Below are 24762 nucleotides of genomic sequence, written 5' to 3'. Positions count from 1 at the left end.
TACAGATTCACTCAGTTTTAGAAAAATGTGTGAATCTTTGTTATTTCAGAAAATATGTATGTGTTCTTCTATCATTTACATGTGTGTCTGTAGTGTTCTCTTCCTGACAAAAAGACAAGAAGTCATGCAAATTTAAGAAAGGGGCTCCCTTTCTCTCTTGATGTGCACCAATAGCTATCATTATCCCAAATGGAAGTTATGATTGCACATCAAAGGGAGATGGAAGCCTGCTGTACTTTTAAGATTGATTTAGTATTCACTTAACAGCCTAATTATTCTCTTTAGTTTTATGTGCAACAGTATAAAAACATTTTCCATTATCTTATACCAAACCCTCTAAACAGAAAACAAACAATAACCAAGGTATTACTTCATATTAGCAGAAGGAAGAACTACAAAAGGTGTCCATGCAGCTATAAAAATCTTTTCTTTCATGGGCCCTCACTGAAACAGCAGTAGAAGGAAATTTTTGCTTTATCCAGGGTGTGACAAAATGCAGCAGGAACAATAGATTTCTGAGGAAATAGTGTTTTTTCTCAGTGGAAAAGAGAAGCGCCTGAATTGAATAAAGACTATTTCCAGAGTTCTGAAAGAGGAAGGAATGATGGGGTTTAGCAATGCATTTTCTGCTCTTATGGAACAAGATTAAACAAGCAGAAGACAAGTTAAATATGGAATAGCAGGAGAAAAAGAGAATTAGAACATGTTCATGTTTTGGAAAGACCAGAACRCAATTGTGAGAAAGGCAGGGATATTGTTAAGCAATTTAATAGTAATGTTAAGGCCTAGCTGATTAGAAAATGGTTAAGCATGTTTGTACTAGAAAGTTCTGGAACCCATTGGGCTATCACCACATGGCTTGTTTATCTGTAACCTCAAGGAAAGAAGAAAGCTAATCCCACCCAGAGACAGTGAAGATACCCAATGGAGAGTGAGAAGACCTCAGATCTGATATTTCTATTGGATCAGACGATCATATGAGGGATGGGTAACTGAGACTGTAGGGGTATAAATATCCAGGGAATTTTCCAKGGGGGGGGGGGGGTCCTGAGGCACCCAGCTCGAGCTGTTACTTAAATAAAGCATTAAACAGGGAATTCTCAACTCAGCGTGTTAAGACTCTCGGAGACCCAGTGAGTATATGATATTTTCGTAACAGTTTTGGCGACTCTGGTGGGACTCCGGGAATTTGTTGCGGGATTCATGGGCTTATGGAAGATGAGGCATTCCAAAGCTGGCTAAGGGCGTTTTGCCCTAGGAATTGCTTCCTCCTTTGTGAGCTAACTGAATCTTAAGCAGTTGTCTTTAACAGGCTGAGAGGGTTGTGGTAAAGGATAAGTCTTAGGGTTCAAGTCCCTAAAAGTGAATTTGTTAGGTTCGAGTCCTAGCAGAAGGCAAATTGTGGGGTTCAAGTCCCTGAAAGTGAGTTTGTTAGGTTCAAGTCCTGGAAAGTTAAATTAGAAATTTGTGGTTAGGTTCAAGTCCTAATGAGAAAGCAATTGTGGTTTAAGGCACAGTCTGATCAACATAAGACGCTTGTAATGGGAAATACAGTGCCCAAGGGAATGCCCTTGGCTGAGTTGTTAGGACATTGGAAAAATACAGAAGGAACTGTAGGGTTATCCAAAAAGTGCGCAGTAACCTTATGTCAAAAAGACTGGCCTTTTGTTACTCAAGACGGGTCAGCAGTGGAACGATGGCCACGCCAAGGTACCTTTGATCAGCAAATGTTAACCTTTTTGCAACAACATTTAGAAGATCGATTCCCGGGACAAATGGATTATTGGTATGTATGGGATAATTGGGCTCATGATAGACGAACACCACAGAGATCTGCAAGTGTAAGTAATAGTAACAATGGTGAAAATTTGACTAAAACTGGAGGGAAAAAGAACAAAGCTGAACATAATGAGGGACCCATAGGGCCCCCCAGAGCCCCACCTCTCAGCCCCTCTTATAACTCAGGGGTGAACCTTTATCCCCTGCTCTCACCTCCACCAGAGCCTCTGTTCCAGGCACCTATCTGAGTAACCCCTTCGGGAAGTGTAGGAGTACTAGGGCCAAATGGAGCACAGCAAGTCACCACTACTAGAGTGTATCGAACATGGGGACCCCAGGACTTAATTGCATGGAGTCAGAAAACTCTGCGTTTGCAGGAGGATCCTGAAAAGGTGTTACAAGTAGTTAGGGGAATATTTTGGGCTTATGACCCCACCTGGGGAGATGTTCAAATGCTTATAGAAACTCTATTCACTCCAGATGAAAAACATGCAATATACAAAGGTAATAGGAGATGGGTGGAACAAGATGCAGGGGGTGGATGAATTAGTTGGCCACATGTAGATCCAGGATGGAATATTAATAATGATGGGAATTATAGACAACTCCAGTTAGCAAGGCAGTGATTAGAGGAGGCAATACGATTAGCAGGACAGAGAACTGCAAATTGGTCAAAAATTAAAGAATGCCAGCAGCAATTAGATGAACATCCCTCAGCATTCCTCTCTCTCTTATTTAAACAAATCCGCATGTTTGGAGGAGGAATTGATCCAGAAGCCATGGCCAATCGGCCTCTTATAGTATCTACCTATGTAGATCAGACTGCTTCTGATATAAAAAAAATGTATTTCTCCCAAACATGTGCCTGATTGGCCAGGTAAATCATTGATGAAATAGTTTGGTTAGCAACTTTTGTGTACAATGGGAGAGAAGAAGTAAAGAATAGAGAGAAAAGAAGACAGAAAAAGGAGGAAATTACTTTATTAGCTGCTGCATTACAAGATGGAGCTGCAGATTACAGAGGAAGARGTCTAGGATGTGGAAGAGGTAGAGGAAGAGATATAGGACGTGGTATTAGGGTAGGACAGGAAAGAGGATTACGAAGTGAACCCCAGATGAAAGGTAGAGGGATGACTGGAGGGGCTGGAAGTTGTAATGTGGATTGCTATTATTGTGGACAATGGGGACATATGCAACGGGAGTGTCCTCTGCGACCCTGAACCCAAGCACTGGGAGTGGGGTATCAGGACCCTCCTTCATTGCAGTCGACCTGTGAAGGAATGCGATGACTAGAAGGAGAGGAGTTGGGTGTGGCTGGCGATTCACAAATAAACCACTCTTCTGATATGGATGAAGGGAAAAGGGAGTGGAATGTTTGTGAAACAACTGTACCATTAACTACAGAAGGGGAAATAGAAGGGAAAATTAATGGAAAAACAAWAAAATTTTTAGTAGACACAGGAGCTACCATGTCCCTACTAAATTTTATGCCCAAAGGAGCCCTGTCAGATACGTCAGTAAAAATTAGGGGAGTGTTAGGGGAAGAAGATATTCCAATTAGTGAACCTTTGTTATTGATGATAGGGGGAAAAAGTATTTGGGGAAAATTTTTGTTGACTGGGAAATCTCCTGCCTGTCTACTAGGACAGGATTTGTTACCAGCTTTGGATGTAGATATACGGATAAACTCCACAGGAATAGATATGATAATTATGGGAGCTAATGTAGTAACAGGGAAACTCCCTTCAAAAGAAATACCAGAATTGCTAGAATCAGTGCCAAAGATGCTATGGAGTACATCCTCCATGGATGTAGGATTACTGTTATCCGCAGAACCAGTAGAAATTAAAACAAAAAAGGGACCCCCTCCTGTGGTAAAGCAATATCCAATAGCAAAGGAGGCAGAAAAAAGTATTCAGAAACAAATTAATCAATTCATGGAACAAGGCATCTTGAGAGAATGTGTGTCTCCATATAATACTCCAATTTTACCTGTAAAGAAAAATCATTTGGACAAAGATGGAGACCCGGAATACCAATTTGTACAGGATTTGAGAGCTATAAATCAATATGTGATAGCCTCACATCCTTTAGTCCTGGATCTATCGACTGTATTGATTCAAATACCATCCTGGGCAACTTATTTTTCGGTAATTGATTTAACAGCAGCCTTTTTCAGCATACCTTTAGCTGAAGAAAGTCAGCCTCTTTTTGCTTTTACTTGGAAGGATCAACAATTGACCTGGACTAGATTACCACAAGGGTTTACTGCGTCTCCTACTATTTTTTCTCGAATTTTGAAAAATGATTTGAAAGACATAGAAATGCCGAGAAAGTCTGTATTGAYACAATATGTTGATGATTTATTAATAGCAAGTGAAACTTATGAGTCATGTAAAATTGACACTATTTATTTATGTACCATTTTAGCAAAAAAGGGTCACTGAGCATCTCCATCAAAATTACAGGTTTGTCAAAAGGAAGTGAAATATTTGGGGTTTATATTAAAAGAAGGAGAGAGATTAATTGACCCTGAATGGGTACAAGCTATACTGGACATACCACAACCAGTGACAAAGAAACAAATGCGAGGATCTTTAGGAGCAGTGGGATTTTGTAGGCCATGGATACCAGGATTAGGGGAATTAACAAAACTCTTAACTCAGGTTATTAAACAGGAAGAATTAGAACCAATATCATGGATGGCTGAAAGGAAAAAGGCTTCTGAAGCAGTGAAAAAGGCTTTAGTATCAGCTCCGGTGTTAGGATTACCGGACTATCAGAAGCCTTTCAGTTTATATGTACACGAAAGAAAAGGAGTAGCTAGTGGGGTATTAACTCAAACCTTAGGACCATTCCAGCTTCCAGTGGCTTATTATTCTAGTCAATTAGATGCAGTTATATTAGGCACACCTGGATGTGTTAAAGCCATAGCAGCCGCAGCAGTAATCCTAGAAAAAAGTAATTCTGTAATCTTGGGACATTCAGTGACTGTGTATGTCCCACATGAAGTGGAAATTCTCTTGAAGCAATATGCCACCCAGGCCCTCTCCCCACAGCGTGTTCACAAATATGAACTGATTTTACTTACTGCTGACAACGTCACACTCAAGCGCTGTACTAGTCTCAACCCCGCTACCCTGTTGCCAATGCCAGATGAGGGAGAACTGAGTCATAGTTGTATACAAGTGATTGAAAACTCCAGTAAACCACGGGATGATCTAACTGATGTACCATTGTTAAATGCAGACTTAACCTTCTATGTTGATGGCTCATCCTATTATGTAGATGGGAAAAGACGAACTGGGTATGCTGTTGTAACTGATCATGAAGTCACTGACTCCGTGGCATTGCCAGGAAACCTTAGTGCCCAGGGGGCTGACCTGATAGCTCTAGCCCGAATGGCCCATTTAGGGAGGGATAAACGAATAAATATTAACACGGACTCTAGATATGCTTTTGGAATCTGTCATGCTATTGGAATGTTATGGAAAGAAAGAGGGTTCCTAACATCTGCAGGGAAACGAGTAGCTAATGGACAAGAAATAAGAATTCTTTTAGAAGCCATAAAAGAACCTAAGGGCATCGCTGTAATACATTGCTCTGCCCACAGTAACAACCAAACCAGTTGTGGGAGGAAATGCTTTTGCAGTTGCAGCAGTGAAGGCTGCAGCCCACCAACCTCTTATTGGACAGTTAACTCTGACAGAACCCGAGAAAATTCCAGAGATCTGTGATTCCACTTCATTGCATCAGGATGTGACGTTGGAAGAACAAGAAAATTGGAAGAAATGGGAGGCACAGAAAGAAGAAACAGGTATCTGGACCATAGGAGGCAAACCTATCCTGCCTAAGAGATATTTAATACCAGCTGCATGGTGGTATCATGAGAAAAGTCATGGGGGAATACATGCAATTGCCAAACAAATACAAGGAGTATGGGCAGCACCCGGACTTCATACCGCCATTAAACAAATTATATCTGGATGCCCTACTTGTCAAGTATATTCGGACAAGCAAGAAGCAAAAGAAAAGGGAGGAAGGCCTTGGGCATATTATCCTTTTCAAAAATTGCAAATTGATTATGCAGATATGCTGGCTGTAAATGGTTTTAAACATCTATTGGTAATGGTATTATCAGGGTGAGTGGAAGCTTTTCCCACTAGAAAAGCTGATGCAGGAGGAGTGGTTAAAGCTCTATTAAAAGAGATAATCCCAAGATATGGGGTTCCAGAAGTAGTAGATTCAGATCGGGGATCACATTTTTCTGCTACAATTGTAGGGCAGGTGTATAAAACTTTAGGAATTAAAAGGGAATTACATACCCCATATCACCTTCAATCTTCCGGACAAGTAGAAAGAATGAATCGGATAATAAAAACTAAATTGGCATGAGTCTGTACCCACTCGGGCTTAAAATGGCCTGATGCATTAAATTTGGTATTGTGGGATATTTGAAACACCCCAAAACAAACAAGTGGATTGACTCCTGCAGAGATATTATTTGGGCRACATTTAGCGGTACCCGGCATATACGTACCAGCAAAAACAAGTCTATTAGATGGAGATGAACGAGTAACCCARTATGTGTTAGCCTTACAGGAAACCTTTAAGAAATGGCAAGAAATAGCCCAACTGACTCAACCTGTCGCAACAAGGGATACGGGTTCACTCCTTTCGTCCAGGAGATAAAGTATTATTAAAGGTGTTCAGTCGAAAACATAAATTAGACACAAAGTGGTTCTGACCCTATGAAGTATTGTTCTTACTTTGCTGTTAAACTTCTAGGAAAAGAACAGTGGATTCATCGTTCACATATAAAGCGGCTGACTGAACCAGATGATCTTGGATCCGCCACATGAGCTAAACTGTATAGATTATCAAATGTCACAAGGGTGGTTTGTAACATTGCTTGAGTCATGATCTTTGTTCTTCCATTTCAAATGTGTGCGTAAGTTACACTGTAGAAAAATCTATAGAACTCCAGTTGAGATAAAGAGGTAAAATGTGGAAATATATTTATCTTCTGTTCCTATTTATATCTAATATTGCAGCCATAGAACTGACAGCAGGATTAAATGGATATCCTTTAAGGTCAGATGAAAAATGGGAACAAGAAATTAACCAAACTGACAAGTCCAGTGTGTCAGTAACTATAAATTGTACTGAGTCTCAGTGGCCAGGTAAGACATTCTTTAGATTCTGAAATTTTAATGAATAAACTTAATACAGCCGCCATGGATTTGACTAAATTGGAATATCCATTGAAATCCTACCTGTTATCCTTGGGAGAAACTCAGTGGCTCCAATCTAACATGTTATTGACATGGAAAGAGATTTCTGAAAAGGATAAAAAACCATTGCTTACTGCATTAGGAACAGTCCAAGAAAATGTATCCTTAGCTCTCAGTTGTATACAAGCACAACTATGGATACAATCAATGGTAGCAGCTGTTATACGAGAAAGAGAAAATGGAATATTACCTGCAGAGATAAGGAAAATAATTTGGAATAATGCTACCCAATTTGAAAGGGATTATCAAGCCTGGTGGAAACTGGTGAATTTTACATATCATTTTGAAAATGATAGTGTCACAACATTTGTCCTAACTATTTCAAATGCATCTGTATCGAATATCTACCTGATAGTTGCATTGGGATTAAATCATAATGATACTATTTTGTTCCCTTTAGAGCATAGGGTATGGGTGGAAAAATCAGAAGGAAAATGGAAAACTATAGATGTAAGTGCATGTGTGATTCGAGAACAATATGGGTTTATCTGTGAAGGAGATACATTACGGGCGCAGGACATTTGTTTAGATATTGAACAAAATGTATGTCAGTTTGAGATACATCCAAGTAACCAGCAGAAAACTATGTGTATATTGGAAGAGGCTATGTCTGTCTGCAAACCTTCTGTAAAACATAAAAATTGATGATTCATTCTTCCCCATCATAAAGGGTAAAAATTTATGTGTATGTGATTTTACTGTGCCGACCATTTGTGATTTCAATTATACAGTACCTCTCACTACCACACAATTAATTAAGGATAATTACACCTTAATAAAAGAACTCCATCCACCACCAATAGGGATGAACTTAACCTTGTTAGAAAAATTGCTCCAATGTGAAGAACTGCAACGGATGGTTCAAGAAGTACAACACGGACAAAAGACTCTGATAACTGTACACCACGACAGTGAAGAAATACACCAAATAACAGAATCAAGAAAATAGGAGAACATCACTGATGGGAAACATTATTCAGATGGTCCCCGACGGCGACAACCATTTATAACCATGTGTTACACCCTGTTGCTGTTTTGTTTGTATTGATTTGCCTTTGCTTCCTTCTAACACTTTTATGGTATATCAAGTTGTGGTGCTTAGCACATAGCTTAGAACGTTTGCAATTATACCTTATGTAATGCAACAAAAGAATTTGTTGGTAAAAAGGGAGGAGTAATGTTAAGCAATTTAATAGTAGTGTTAAGGCCTAGCTGATTAGAAAATGGTTAAGCATATTTGTACTGGAAAGTTCTGGAACCCATTGGGCCATCACCGCATGGCTTGTTTATCTGTAACCTCAAGGAAAGAAGAAAGCTAACCCTGCCCAGAGACAGTGAAGATACCCAATGGAGAGTGAGAAGACCGCAGACCTGATATTTCTATTGGATCAGACGATCATATGAGGGATGGGTAACTGAGACTGTAGGGGTATAAATATTCAGGGAATTTTCCATTGGGGGGGTCCCTCTTCTGAGGCATCCAGCTTGAGCTGTTACTTAAATAAAGAGTTAAACAGAGAATTCTCAACTCAGCATGTTAAGACTCTCAGAGATGCAGTGAGTATACAATATTTTCATAACAGATATAAAGATGTAAAAGTGAATAAGATGAATGTATGGGTTGAAAATATGAGTATTGCAACTGAAGTTTGATTCATTTTCTTGAGATCCTTGTAAGAATAAATCACAGAATGGTTAAGGTTGGAAGGGACCTCTAGAGATCATCTAGTCCTACCCCCCTGCTCAAGCAGGGTCACCTAGAGCACATTGCACAGGATCGTGTCCAGGCGGGTTTTGAAAATCTCCAGAGAAGGAGACTCCACAACCTCTCCGGGCAGCGTGTTCCAGTGCTCTGTCACCCTCACAGTGAAGAAGTTTTTTCTCATGTTCAGATGGAACTTCCTGTGTTTCAGTTTGTGCCCGTCGCCTCGCATCCTGTCGCTGGGCACCACTGAAAAGAGTCTGGCCCCATCCTCTTGACACCCTCCCTTAAGATACTTGTACACATTAATAAGATTTCCTCTCAGCCTTCTCTTCTCCAGGCTAAACAGGCCCAAGCTTTCTCAGTCTTTCCTCATAAGAGAGATGCTCCAGTCCCCTAATCATCTTTGTAGCCCTCCGCTAGACTCTCTCCAGTAGTGCAATGTCTCTCTTGTACTGGGGAGCCCAAAACTGGACACAGTACATTATCATTACCCTATACCAAGGATGAAAGGGTTCATGAATGTAACTGGCAAGATGAGAACTGTTCTGTTTTCCATTCTCTGTGTTTTTTCTGAGCTTCACTGCAATTAAAATCTATTCTACAAAGTTGTTGAAGAACAAGGCCAATCCATAACCCAGTTCTTTATTTCATTATCATCATTATTATCAACCAGCCACAGCCACAGGGATCATGAGACAGACACTCTAAAGAGTATGGAATGCTGTTTATTTGCAACACTGAGGAGCCAGTGCCCTGAAATCAGATACGTTTGTAAACACAGCCACTATGCTGACATGGGAAGCAGGACTGCATTGCTTTCTTCATTCTTAAATGGACTTGTCTTCAAAGCACTTATCTAAGACAAAGTTAGGCATTACTATCTGTGAGAAACTTGTACAATATTGCCAAAACTGTATAATTGTATTTAATATCTCAGATTCATTTAACAGCAAAGCATAATTGATTATCTATATACATTGTTTGATGAAGCCCAGCTAATTGTTAATCTATAATTTAAATGTAATTAGTTTGATTTCAAATATTCTGCCTGTCAATTCTTTCATTTGGTCTGGTGTACTTGGCATTTGAGGTGGAAATAGCTTTAGCAATAGTAACTATGGAACACTGGTTGGAAAAGGTAATTGTTATATTATGTCAATGACATTCCCAGTTAAATTAATGTTGCCAGATTGGAAAGAGCGACTCCAYTGAATGGAAGGACAGGACAGGGCAAGGGTGGGAGGGAAGGGGAGGAAAATATTTGTTTCAACAGTAAATTGTACATCTCTGTTCTACCGTAATTAAAGGCAAAAAGATAAAAGGGTTTTGTTTATGGGATAGTTGGGAGGGAAGGGATTATCACTTACAGAAGATGCTTTCTGGAAGACAGGTGACTTTGTGTAGTCTTCCTGTTCTTTACAGCACTGTAGTTACCTTAGTTGAAACAGTGAAAGATTTGCCTGGTTCTTTTTAAATATAGCCTGTATTCTATTCTGCAAGATTTGAGGTTTTCCTGAACTAATAAACAAGAATTCGCTACTGAAGTAAAAAGATCTGATAGATAATTACTTTTCTTTATGAATACATGTTAGAAGCTTTTCAAAGAAGTTATTTCTTTGCATGTGTATACTGCAGGACACTAAGTGATACAATGTAATTGCCTGCAGCTTTTTTTTAATAGTATTTAATTTTCTCATTTTACTTGACAAGTCATGCAGTTTTCATGGAGTTTGTCATGTAGCACCACACACAAGCTCTATCAAGTAAGTATTTTTTAATGATTATATCTATTTTCAATCAATCAGAGGATGACCTGTTTTCATAGCAAGTAGCAATTCTTCAGGTGTAGCTGAGTATTTCAACATATCCTCTTCATTTTAACAGCTATTATCAATACTACTGAGTTGAATCCTACATGTACTAAGAGATCAAAGTTAACTTACTCCATACATGTGAGAGAGGGAAAAACACTTGGGAAAAACACCGCCCTTGCCCTGTCCTGTCCTTCCATTCAATGGAGTCGCTCCTTCCAATCTGGCAACATTAATTTAATTGGGAATGTCATTGACATAATATAACAATTACCTTTTCCAACCAGTGTTCCATAGTTACTATTGCTAAAACCTCATTTTCTACACAATGGCACAGCCTTTTCCTGCTTGAAGTCTCTGTCATCTTTTTCATAATCTCAAGCAGTAATGATCCTGAAGCCCAATCCTGCACCTTTCTCATAAACAAAATTCTCAATGAAATCAGTAGATGTGCAGCTGTACTGCCCAGAGGCCTGGTGTATACTTTCTGAACAGGTGGTTCCTCTTGGTAAGATGATCTCTCCTGAGCTGTGTGTGAAGCAAGTTCTGCTCCCACCTCAATGGCAGAAAGGGATCCTGTGCTGCCTGTTCTGTCTTCCAAGAACAAATCTGTCACTTTATGCTCAGTTGTGGGAGGGAGTGTGAATTTCAAACCTCCTCATGGTTAGAGCCCTGCAGTTGCTAACTGCAGAGTATAACTGCTTATGGGAAAAGATGAACTACATACTTAGAAGCCAGTCTAAATGAACAAGAAAATTGTGTTTACAAGGAGAAAAAAAGCAATTGACAAAGCACTCACTGCAAGTCCTTCCTTCACAATATCCAACTGCAATTCTGTTGCTTTGAACTTGTTCTAGGTGAAAAAAGCCAAATAATTTTTCTGCCAATAGCTGTGTTATAATATTCTGTATTATAAAAGAGAAGTAGCAATCACCCTTCAATTATAGTGTGGTGGTAACATACAAGAATAATTTCAACCACTTCCAGGTAAATCTGTATCCCGAAACCGATGTATGCTTCTTCTACTTTCCTCACCAATACTGATGCAAAATACAGAATAAAAAGCACTTAAGAGGTTCGAGGTTGTAAGAGTCAGGCAATAAGGCAAATGGAACTAATATCAACAGATGCAACAGAATGTTCAGATGTGCTTACCTCCCCCTCAGAGAAGAGTTTCAAAAATTTTTTTCTAATAATTGGACGTGAAAGAATGCAGGGTTAGAAATGAGTTAATATGTGCAAAGGCCATCATCTGTGCAAAGATAAACTTGCCTGTTTATACGGTTCCTATGATCATCTGCATAAACAAGTGGTAGCATTCATTTGTAAAATCACTCCACAAGTTTACAAATGCAAAATCAAAAGCACTGTGCATACATGCAGATAGACATAAACTTTTACCATGCATTTAACTTGCCATCACGGCTTTAGTAATGCTATGGATGATAAATTTGTAACTGATACAGATTTGTAACTACAAAGTTGAATTTAAAAAGAATTATATTATATCATGAAGAAGGCTTATATTAGGAAGAAAAAAATAGCATTGACAAAAGAACCACCATAAATGTTAAAGAAGTTATCATTATCATAAGCACTTTTTTTCTAAAGTGATTCTATTATGAGTCAACTAACTGCATATATCCTCACTTGCTTTATAACAGTTGCTAAATTTTACACCTCTAACTGTTTTTTCTCTGATATTCCCAGGTCAAATACATTTAGTATTTTTGTTGTGAACAAACTGATCTATGTGCAATTAAAACAATTTCTGTGTGTCACTTGCTAATTTCCATACCCACCGCTTTGACAATAACAACAAAAATTCTACAAACTGCAGACCTGTCTTCCTAGGTGATTCTTTTTTAATAGCTATTGTTGATCCCTATTTTGAATTGCAAAGCAGTGCAACCCCCCGTAAAGTCCAGTGATCAGGATTCTTCACTGTTTTCAGGTACAAAGAGAAAATGTATGTCAGATCTGTTCTTCGAGGCTTTTTGTACACGGGACAGGAGTACATGCTTGCTTGTTGTTTCTTTGGGTCAGGTAGCACTGTTGTGCTAATAGCATACACATGGACTACAGGAAGACTTGTGAACAGCACCTGAGAACATTAAAAAAGACAAAGGGCTGAGCATTAGAGAACTAGGATAGGGTGTCTAAACTCCAAACATGCTGCAACTAGATTCTGAGATTGCTCCCAGCAAAAACACAAGCATGATGCTCACTTCTATATTGACCCCAACATATCTTTAAGCCAGTGGCAGCTCAAGAATGAAATCTGTCAGGAAGCCTGGACAGAAGAGAAAACAGGAGAAACCTATAAAGATGAAGGTGGATGGAAAAAACACAGAAGGGTTCTGAGAGTGGGGGAGACCTTTGTCTTTTTTCTTGTCCTTTGCCTCTTCAGCTAGAGTACTGCATTCTTTCCCCACCTCTCCTTCTTTGCTGAATGGCAGGATTGGAGCTACAAAGGCCAAGCTGCCTCCAGCAAGCTTCTCTGTTAACATCTGCTCCAGTGGCAGCAGAGCTTCAAAAACCCAGCAGGTGTCTCCTGGATGTTTATCCAAACTAAATCTCTTCAGGTCGTCTTTCAAAATAAAGTATGCACTTGTAGCGGAGGTGGGAGGGAAAGGACTCAAACCCAATAGCAACACAGAGGCTTGCTGAACACTCTGGAGCACTTGATTAAACTCCATGTTTGAAGGTGTCCTTTGACAAACCAAGGAACAGTTCTTAGCAGAAGCTACAGTTGGCAAGATTCAGATGATTCTCAGATGACTTAGTGACCAGTCAGTGTGTAACCTACAGAGAGGAATGACCTCAATCCCAATTCCAAGACAGTTAGCACTTGGCAAAAGTTTAACAGTGGCAGCTTTGCCTGGATGATGACTATGGCACTTAATCAGTACTCCACAGCTAGGTTTTAAACCTGTTTAGTCATGTGAGCAAAATGCAACTCCACACATGGATAACTGAGCATAAGTCCAGAACTAATATTCTTTCTCCTATTCAAAACAAAACAAAAAAAAGAGCCAGGGATTTCTAGTCATCCAAACGCTGACATCTGCAGCAGCTGCCATCAAATCCAGTCCTAGACTTTAGAAGCTGTGATGGGGGCTCACTTGCTCAGTTAAAGCAGGCTGACTGTGGGCTGCACTATTTTATTCAGACACAGCTGTGCCTCTGGGGCTCCTGAAGCCAAGCAGCCCAGCATCTGGTCTGCTCTAGTGCAGCACATCCTAAATTCCTTTTCCCATGAAAGCTTTTTGTTCTGTTCTGGTGAATACACATCCTTCCCTCTTCCCAGCCCTGTCAATATTTCAGCCTCTTAGAACATTTTGTGAAACCCTGAGGCAAACAGGTACTCAGAATATTTCCTGATGACCATGATGACATTTCCTGATGTGCTACACTCAGTGATGATCACTTGATCCTTACCTTTGGTGCCGACTCAACCAGCTTACTGTTTCTGCGATCCCAGCCTGCTCCATCAAGGAAAAGGCCGTATATATAAACTCCACCAATGTCAGCAGGAGGAGGTCCAGCTACATCTTCTTTCATCATTTTGGTCACATCATTGTGTAAAACAACACTGTCAAGTGCCCATCCTTTTGCTAAATTCATGCGAGTTGTCTCTTGCCTCATAGCAGTTAGGAAACCCTAAGGAGATCAAATATTACATAGAAGGATTTAAAAAAAGCTTGAACTTATCCATTTCCAACTTTTATTTCCTATATAATTGTGACATCAGCCGCATAAAAACCTCACCCCACAGAATTTCATCTGCCTATAAAACTAAATTCAGTAGTGTAAACCTAATGCTTTCCTGCACTGTCCAAGTAACTTACTTTCTTATGTACTTGTTATACATGTGTGGGTGCCAGAAGCCACCAAAAGTAGCACTTTAACATATCGGAAGTTGCATGTTTAACTCACTTCACAGACCTACTTTACAACAGCAAGCCAGATGGAGAGAGTTTTACAAGGCWGCCAGATTAATGTGGTTTGTAAAGTTTCAAATACAGGTAATTGCTAAGCCACAAATAGCTCTGGTATTTCATGTGCTACTTTGCTCACCTTTTCTTATATCAACATTGTAAAAATAATTTTCAGCCAACAAATCCCAAAGCATTTTACAGAACACAAAGTACAAACTGGAATCATAATTAACTACTGAAATGCCTCTGCCATTAGGGTGCAACATAGCTGCTGCTCAGTGCAAAGCTTTAATATACTAGAATAATGTAGTACTTATATAATTTTTTTTGTATAATTGGGGACACCAGCAAGTTAAGCTCACAGCACTTGAGCAACACAGAATAAAATCTACTCTCTGTTCTAAAGAGTTACAGTCTCAGGATACGGTTACAAGCTACCACAAGACAAACTAGGTCGCTGTTTAGCTTCTCTCATATAACTGTCCATATGCATGCATGCTATAGTATATGAGAAGTACTTTAATCATAAGAGACAGGAGGATAGACTTTGCAAATCCACTGGATGTACACCCTATTTTGCCTTATGCCTGTTTGTTTAGCCATGAGATGAATGAATAAAACACAAAATTTGAAGATGCATGAATGGGAGGGACTTACTGGGAAGGAGAACCAGAAAGGAAGACATTTCAGGACAGATTTCAGAACAGAGAATAAGAGTATCTGGCAACAGAGAATACACATTTTCCTACATGGGGAAAACACAAAGAAGGAGATTAGAGATCCAGTAGTGTGCCTTGGGAGTAATCAGCAGCAATGAGGGAACTTAAAGTTGAATACCGGAGCCTGTGAAATGAACAGGCTTTTTTATTTCTCTTCAGTATTCATAGCACAGGAGGCTGTGCTGAGCTGCATATGGTTCAGTGCCGTTCAGTGCCAAAGGAAGGGAAAAAAGTCACATGCTGAAACATCAGCAGCTTGGTCCAACTGAAAGCGGGGGGTCAGCCTCTGCCTGCTGGGATTGATTGCAGGTGCTAAATATTTCTTAGCTACTATATATCCTTCAAATTATAAGGACATGAGATGATGTACAGGAGCTCAAATGGTTCAGTTAATTGACACTGGTTGCTTCTTGCTAATATCATCCCAGAGACACCAGGACAAGTATTTTAAAGAGGTTTTGTGATAGCAAAGATAATTGTAATTGTATTTGAAGTAGTTGAGAACTCTAGCTAAGGGAGACAGGATTAAAGGCCAAGTTCTTCTATCAGAAATGCCATTAAATGAAAGAGAATCCATGTGGTTAATTTGTGGAATTTTAATTTGTAGAAACATGCTAGTACCAATAGTTTAAAATACAAAAATTGTTCGCTGCCAGAAGGCCCCAGAGGGTTACCAGACCCCAGATAAACTAAAATATTAAAGAAGATAAGAGTCTGAAGAGGACAGGACAGAGCAATGACTGTATTAAGGGAATCAGTTCAAAGGTTTTGTGCAAACACTGGAATAAAAGTAAGCTCAGAGATGTGCACTGTCTTCAGGAACAAGATTTAGACAACAGACATTACAGAGATAGCAGGACCTATTCACTGTCTGCAGTGGGACTTGTAAAGATCATCTGCTCATAATAACGAATCCTAGACAGTGTTTAAAGACTATGGCTGTGAGCTGCAGGCATGGTCGGGTATCGCAGAGAAGGTGAATGGCACAATAAATAGCAGGAAAAAATCAAGTGGCTTGAGATGCTGCTACAGGGGTGAGAGTCTGATTCTCCCCAGAACCCTGCTGTGGAGAACATAACTGACCACTTGCCATGACATTCACTTCAGTTTCCGGTAGTCTTTACCTTTGTTTATTTATTTAGAGATTTCAAAATCTAGGAACATTATTTCTTCTTTATTTACCTCCCTTTTCCCCAGTCTCTCTCTGACCTGTTCACTGAAAGCTGCTGAGCTAGCCTAAAGCTTTGTTCCTTTGCCTCTAATAACCCATAAAAAATACCACTGAATCTTCTTGTGAGGAAGAATCAGACATCCATGGAAGCAGTGACAGAAATATGGAAATCAGTCTAGTCTATTGCTTCCACAACCGCCTTCTCTTCTTCACCTTTCTTAGGAGGCTTCTTGTTTGTTACTTATTTTGCATTTTTTACAGAGAGCAAAATATTGCAGGGTTACTATGGAATTAAGTGGACACTGAGGAATGTAGGCATTGTACTTCATATTCTTACCAGTATTTGCATTGCTGTGGCATCTAAGGGTCTTAGGAACAGGCTGGGGATTCATTATGCTAAGCGCTACATGAAACAAATCAGAAAGTTCTGCCTCACAGGGCTTCAAATCTACATGTAGGACAAGTGACAGCAAGTAGATGCAGAGATGCAAAAAAGGAAAAGGAAACAATAAAACAGTATTGCCACAATAGGAAAACTGGGAGGTAGAAGTGAGGTATGAATAGTTTTGACTTTTTGAGAACAAAATCCAGTAACATCAGATTAACTTGCAGGAAGAAAATCCAAAGCACTTCTTGTTTTGCTCACTCCCGTTATCTTGGCACAGCGGGAATCAGGTTTCTTTAACATATAAGCCTGAGCCAGCTCTCATTTGTACCACTATAAATAAAGATTAACTTCTGTGAAATCACTGAATTTATCTCAGTGTAGAACCAGTCCAAGAGAAGGCAGAGTTAGGCCCTATATATTTTTTTTATTGCTGGAGTGCCTTGTTCTCCCAACGCTATAAATCTACTTCATTGTCTTGTGCTATTCTTGGCATTTATCCATTGACTATAAAGCAGAGTGAGATCTGTACAAGTAGACAGATTACAAATTACTTAGGAGCTGCATTTTGTCTCACAAATGAGGATTTTTCTGACAATTTCTCAGCTATTATAAACAAGCCATTAGACCACAGCTTGCTTGAGGAGATGAAAATCAGTTTTTTTAATGTATGAAACACTAATTTTAAATGCTTATCAATATGATTATTAACCAAAAATAGAAAATAGAAAATTTGTCTTTGTTCAGATTAATTTCTTGTAGAATGAGCCACTCCCACAGCCTGGGTCACTGAAAATGGAGACTATAACAATAATCTTCTGATTCTTAAGTTTGTGATTGTCAGCACAAAAGGATGTTTAAATCATGTAAACATGTGTCATTCTGGAATTCTTCTCTGCACATTATGTATTTAGGGACTTTAGAACTGTGTGTTATGAAGTGTTTAATTTCCATATTTCTGGAGGCTTTCTCACTTACTATGGTCTATTAAATCACAACTTGTTTGGGGACATTTTACTTTGATCATTTGGCAGCTTTTTGAAGAATCCAGATGTATGGATCAAATAAAAAGTAAGATACCCAGTCTGGGATGGCTGAATTTCAGAACCGACACAATACCAAAACACAAGTAAAGCCAACTAAAATGGCCCAAAACTGTGAGCTCTTGCTTATTTGTAGTGCAAAAGCAAACACCAACAAAACCAAAAGCCTACTAGGGTTGTGTCTAGCCTGATCATTGCAACAGTTTCTTAGGAATACTTTAGAGTGCCACAATGAATGTGTTGTTGACAAATCAAGTATGGAAGCATAATCATTTTATTAAAACTACTACTTTTGCTTGGCAAACCATTATCCAGGGATTCTATAAGCACACTTCCACACTACGAAGTTGTATGAATAGACAACTGGTTCAGACAGAATAGATGAATATTGTCTATCAGTAGTCCTAGAGAATATTTGCCACTGTTGCTTCTTCTCTTCTAGCCAGCTGTTTCAACTAACATTTGCATTGCTAACAAGTATTGAGATTAAAACAAGGCTTTAAAATAGCTCTCTGCTAAGGCTCCACAGAAACCTGTTGGCTGGATACTCCCAGAATGACTCACTTCCACAATTCACCATTCCTGTAAACTTCTGTGAATCATAACAAGCTTTAAAGAATGTGGACAGCTGTACATAGCTATTATGCATCATCTAGATATGTATACTTTACTTCTTTCAACTCTGTTCTCAGCTGTTCCATTTTTTGTGTTTCATTTTGTGCCAAACTTTTATTTTAGATGGTGCAGGCTAGAGGCTGTGCTTTTTATATATCCCTGCAAATCAAGTCTGGCACAATTCTGGGGTGGAATGAAAAACAAACCTTTCATTTCGAAGAACTTATTTGCAAAGATTGAGAGGTAAGTCCAAATCCCTTCTTCCTATGTCCAAGTTTTGAAACTTATTTTTTACTTAAAGGAGTTTTCACAAATGAATGAAAAACAGATTAGTGTAATGGAGGAGGAGAAAAAAGGAGAAAAAAGTTGAAATGTGCAAATATGTATTCAACCCACTTCCACACCATAATCATAACTAGAAGATGCATTCCACTATTTCAGTAATAGTATTCTGGTCTAGTAAAAATCTCTTTGTAGGTTTTGAAGTAAATTTATCCTAGATTTATGCTAAAAATTGTATTTAGATTACACTTCATATAATCATGGTTGAGTTAGCTTGAAATTCCTGCAAGGTGTCATTTAGCTATAATGTAGGACTTAAAATGCATAAAGATCAATCTGGCAGTCTTACCTGTGGATTAAACAATCCTGTCATCCAGAACTGATTTGGTCGGCCATCAAGCAACCAACTGCTGAACTGTTGGTTCCTTTCAAGAAGCTCAGTAAACCAAAATCCTAAAGTAGCAGACTCCCACGAAATCCTGAACCATAGTTTTGGAATTTGAGCATCATACATATTATCTAAAGCATCTCGCAATTCTTCTGACATAATTATGGTTCCTGGAAGATAAGTAAAACATTCAGAATGACTTTTTCCAAAGCTTGCAAAGGCAAATTAAATTAATGTGATCAGATATAAAGTTATTTTTGAAAGCAACTCCTTCTCCCTCACACCCTACCTATATGCATTATATTGACACTGTACTTTGAATGTGATTAATCATTTAAAACATTTTTATGTATTTTAATGGTTCTCTCATACATGATCAATGATAGAAATACATTGTACAACTCATCTATAGCCTAAGCATGTCCTGATAGAGAATATATTCATGAAATTCACTGTTATTAACAATAACTTTGTACATTTTCATTACCTAGATCTTCCAGTAGGAAAACAGTATGTAGAATAAAGCTAGAGGCAAGAATTTTGCTTTTGGCAGTGGCAGTGCATACTCACATATTCCATGTGTAGTACTGTTGTCTCCATTTAAATATTGGCATTTACTTCTTCAAAGTCAGTGATTTTTCTGTGACACTCACTATTCCATGAGCCAGAAGTTCTTACATCTTACCAGTTTGTCAATAGTACAGAGAGGCACATTGCCCATGCCCCATGATGTCTTCTATATTCCAGCTAAGATGTTTTAAGTTACAGAAACTGGTCTGATAGCCCCCATTCTGATTAAATGTTCATGTAATACAAATTTTCAGTGCATCACTGTACATACAACTGCTGTAATTGCCGCAAGGATAATATGTGATAGCACATGGTGGCTCCCACCACAGTACATGTAAAGGAAAGAGAAGTGGTCTGTGTGACTGTAAACAAGAGCTGCCATGGCCCATCCAAACATAACTGTATGGAAACGTGGCCTGGAATAAGTAAGTATTTCAAATCTCTTCCTTCCATTGTGGTTGGCTGGTCCCCAACTGGGAGGAAGGAGAAGAATATCCAGAAATCAAACATCAGCTTTTAATTTAGAAGAATGTGCTGGCTACCCTAAACACTTGTACAACAGCGTCTGCAAATCGGGCAGTTTCCACCTTATCTCAATTGCAAATAGGTTTCATTTTCTCCTAGTTGATAATGACCTGCTCTCATTTATATGCACCTCTTGAACACTGGGTTATCTGTTGATATAAGTACTTTTATTGACCAAGGCCATACAGCTGTTGTGTAACCTTGGTCTGACATTGTTTGATTGGATAGAAGAGACAGTAAGTCACATACCTTTGTGTGGACTTGGATCCACATCAGCTGTCCTGCAGACCTGACAATCCACCCATCAGTGGGGATGCCCCTGATGCCAACTGCCAGGGAGAACATGAATCATCCTGGCACAGCTCAAGTGTGGTGAGAACAATCCAGGGAACACTATACCAGAGGGGTGGCCCAATAAGGACAAGGAAAGGGCGAGAACAGTCATCGTACCATGCATTGTGCCTCCGTGATTTTAACCGTAGAGCTCTGATATGTACATATTTTTTCAGTTCTGTTACACTTCTAGCTTTACTACACTTTTAGCTTTGCTATAACCTCTTATCTCTAATAAACTCTTATACTTGACAAATGATGATCTTTCAAGTTCAGTGCGACTAATCCCAGAATCTGAAAGAATCCCAGACACCCCTCTATTGGCACATCACAACCTCTCAGGATGTCTGCCTGTGATGACTCAGAGCAGTTGTTGAAGTTCCTAAACCAGATTGTTCTTAAGGATGAGGTATGTTCACAGTTCTGTCCTTGGCCACATAGCTGCATAAATATTCCTAGTGAGTGGGCATCAGCTCTGGCAATAAGGATATAGTGCTTGAATTTCAGCACTACAGAACACTAAATGACATCTGGGGGTGTTGAGATGCATTTCTGCAGGTAAAATACTTTGACAAAAATAAAAGAATGGTCAGAAATTAAATTAATATCACATGGGAAAAATAATGGTATCATTCTGGAGAAAGGTGATAAAATGCTTTTGAAAAATACATTTCGTATGTTGAATGAATAGTGCAACACCATGCATTTCTCACATTTAACTTCTGAGAAAATCAAAGCATTAGTTACCATATGAAGAGACTGAATGTCCTATGAACTTAACATGACAGGCTTGAACGTTCCATGAATCAGACAGGCCAGCTGTTTATAACTTGGTTATTTTGGGATTTGCTTTGCAGTGTTCCTTTTCCAGAAGGGAATAAAGCCCATATGAAATGACAGACAAAAAGTTAGTTCAGATAAAGACTTTGGAACATTTTGATGCTTCCAAAATAATATGTACTGTAACCATACTGCTTGCACAGTATATACAGCTTTGAAATTATAATTCCACTTTTCATTGCCCTAAATTTTTACTCTCTCACTTCCAAACCCCATGTAAATCTGTCCAATTGCTGTGTAGATAATAAGTCAAATAAAGCTACTAATTTTTAACTAGTGGTTTTAGGATAATTAGGATAACTAGTTTTTATTGCTAATTAAAGTAACTATGTCAAAACCACATATCAGTAAGTTTAAACTGTCTGTTGATCTGTTTTTAGGGTTACTCATTCAATAGATATAAAGCTTTGTATGGACTGTATCAGGACTTGTATTCTTTCATGCAGTAGCCCCTTTTCACTATCACACCTACCCTGAGCGGGATCTGAGGACTGAGAAATTCATAAAATCTGAATTTGGATCTACATTTTGAAGTTTACATTTGGGAAAGCCTGCATGTAAATTAGAAAATAAGAATATCCCATCTAGATGAGCAGATTAAGTTAGAAATGAAGGAACATTCTTGAACAACAACAACAAAAAAAGCTTCATCCACAGTCTGATTCACTACCCACATGCACAGGTGTGAATCAAAAAAAAATAGAATAATTATATAGGATATAAATGAGATGAGAGGAAGCTAATTTCTCCATCAAGTGCAGTTAGTCAAGAGCTGATATAATTATAGTAGGATTGGAGACCATCCCTTGAAGACAATGCTTCCTAGACAATGAGTCTGGGCGGAACATTGTCCTTCTGCATAGCCAGCCTTAACCACACACACAGGATGGATCTAAATKAAAGCATCAATCCATTTTGACTGTCACAGTTACAACCAGAGCAAGCTGATCTTTCCAGTCTTTAATCCCCATTCAAGTTTACTTCCCAAGCAACAGGGCATCATTAGACCACTTTACATGGTCCTGTCACTCATTGCCTCTACCATCAAGCTGCAACTCCCTCTTCTTTGTTGGACATGTTGACCAGACAAGCCCAACTTGCTTGTCACTTCATAAGCTTTCCTCCCTCTCTGCCTTATGGCAATGGCTAACTTGCATGTGCTTTCCCCAAAGAAAGCATTATTTATCGCTCCACCCAAAGGTACAAGATATACAGAGTAAGAGATAAAAACAATAAAACCTGATATATGTGTTTCCCCATACCTAAACCTTAATCTTTTCTTTGCACGTTTCAATAAATTCCTTGTAGCTCAGTGAACACCACTGCTGTGCTGAAATAAGTCAACTTCTCTGCTTCAGCCAGCCTTTTGTGTATTTCCTTGTCCTTCACTTGCAGCACTTGGGCACTTCAGCATTTGGAAATGTTTCCTGGGATACTCTCAGAAACCCATTTAATCCACCTTGGTATTTTAATGTCCAGACCCTCAACAATTTCGCACCTTCTTTTTCCCCTGGTCTCCAGAACAGGAAGAGTAAATCAGGCAACAGAGCCCTACGATTCACAACACTCTCCATTTTTTACTTGTAGACTGTGGTATTCTCCTCAGCTGCACCTAACCTATGCTCCCATTCTGTTTTCTGTTTGTTCCCCACCTTTCTTCTCTGAAGATTCTTGGAGAATCCTCTGAATTAATTATTCAAATCAGGAGAGAGAAAATGAATTGAGCAACCTGAGCTGCATGTGATTTTTACATACAAAAGCACTTAAATCCGACATTTTCTGCAACAGCCTATTCCTTCAGTAAGTAAGAAGGCAATTTGAAAGTAACCACATACAGTCTAGCCTTGCAAATTGTTCTGAAAACTTACCTGCTCTAGTACCAAATGCACTTGCCCATACCCACCATAATGATTGAAAATAAAATTTTTAAAGCAATAATTTGTAAATGAAAATCCATGCACACACCCCCAAACAGCAAAAAGCAATACAAATCACTATTCGAAGCTAGAGTAATTCAGTGGGCAGACAAACTGTTTTCTGTAGTTTGTGCTAAATTTGTACAGTGTTCATCTAAGCAGACTTCCTAGCCAGCATCATGGCAAACATAAGTAACATTTTTTAAGAAGTCCAGAAATAACATTATACTTTGTAAAAGATAACAGGAAGCACCCTAGTATCTTTATCAGGATGGTAGGTAAATTATGGATGACATTTGCTGAGCCAAGAGTAACTACACCATAAGACACACTAGACTCGTCTCCTCCATTCCTCAACTGAATTCCTCATTGTTACATTCCATTAATGCCTTCACTGAGTGTCTTTAATCATCTTCAAATAAAGCATTCATCCTAAAGTTGAATACACAGATGATCCCTACAAGCCTTCCACACACACCCTGTAAGAATCAGTAAGGGAGAGGCCCGAGATCTTTCAGTCTAGAAGTCTATGACCATAATCAGTAGGCCAAACTAAAATTTTATTAGTCTTAGCAGAATTAAAGCATTATTAGACTAGGCAGAACTTAGCAGTTTTAGTGTCCTCAGTTTTGCAGGCAATTTGAAGAAGTCAATACTCTCTCCATTTGTGGGAAACTGCCTTTCATGCATGCTTTGGCAAGACTAGTCTCCCCACACAGAACAGAGTAAATTGGTGCCTACTTCTTTAGGCTCTTCTGAAGTGCAGTTATATCCCCCTTGCAAAGGAATACATACAATGATGTGAATTCACTTGCAGGAACAGGATGTAAAATCTACTGCCAAGATCATAGTATTCTAGTAAAAAAATAGGGAATCTTTATCTTATTCTTTCAGAGGCTGAACATAAGTTTGTGCAGATGACCTAGGAATTCTAAGTGATAGCTGTTATGCACACAGAAATACATGCCACCTCATGTCTGCATGAAGTTCTGGGCTTCAACGTATTCTCTTATGAATAACAATAAGGAAACACCTAAAGCCAACACACTGGCTAGAAATGCAGTATAAGCATGGTAATGAGCTCAAAGCAAGTGATTAATAAGTTTTTAATAATATACCAAACCCATGAGTGAGATGTATGGATACTAGTGAAATGCACCAGTATTCCTCAAGATCTGGTTATTAATACTATGGGACTTCTAGCTTTGTCTGAATTATAATGTTCTAAAAATATTAGAAACACACATGAAAATGCATCACTTCAAAACTTTCTCTCTCAATAGTCTCATTTACATTATCTCACACTTTTCAAGCTGGCATAAACATATGCTTGAAACATGCTAGTATACTAATATTCATGAGTTTCCATGAATATAACCCATGCATTATTTACAGGAGAAGCATATGGTATATGCCTGTTTGGATAAAAAAGAGGGCAAACAGCG

The 24762-nt window shown here is 38.8% G+C and overlaps 1 protein-coding gene across 1 annotated transcript in view; it reads right to left on the bottom strand.

Annotated features, from left to right (window-relative positions):
* Positions 1 to 12474: 12474 nt before the first annotated feature.
* The window catches only part of LOC112960565 (dynein heavy chain 5, axonemal-like), a 132992-nt gene continuing 120704 nt past the window's right edge, over positions 12475 to 24762 (bottom strand). Inside the window, exons 50-52 of the mRNA XM_026054961.1 lie at positions 19095 to 19303; positions 14031 to 14252; positions 12475 to 12693 (exon numbers count right to left, since the gene is read on the bottom strand). Of these exons, the coding sequence (XP_025910746.1) occupies positions 12475 to 12693; positions 14031 to 14252; positions 19095 to 19303 (650 nt within the window). The remainder of the gene's footprint in view (positions 12694 to 14030; positions 14253 to 19094; positions 19304 to 24762) is intronic.

Source organism: Apteryx rowi, unplaced genomic scaffold, assembly GCF_003343035.1.
Source record: "Apteryx rowi isolate R43461 unplaced genomic scaffold, aptRow1 scaffold_977, whole genome shotgun sequence".
Lineage (NCBI taxonomy): Eukaryota > Metazoa > Chordata > Aves > Apterygiformes > Apterygidae > Apteryx > Apteryx rowi.
Note: the sequence above shows the minus strand (reverse complement) of the source record. Positions and strands in the feature narration are given on the sequence as shown.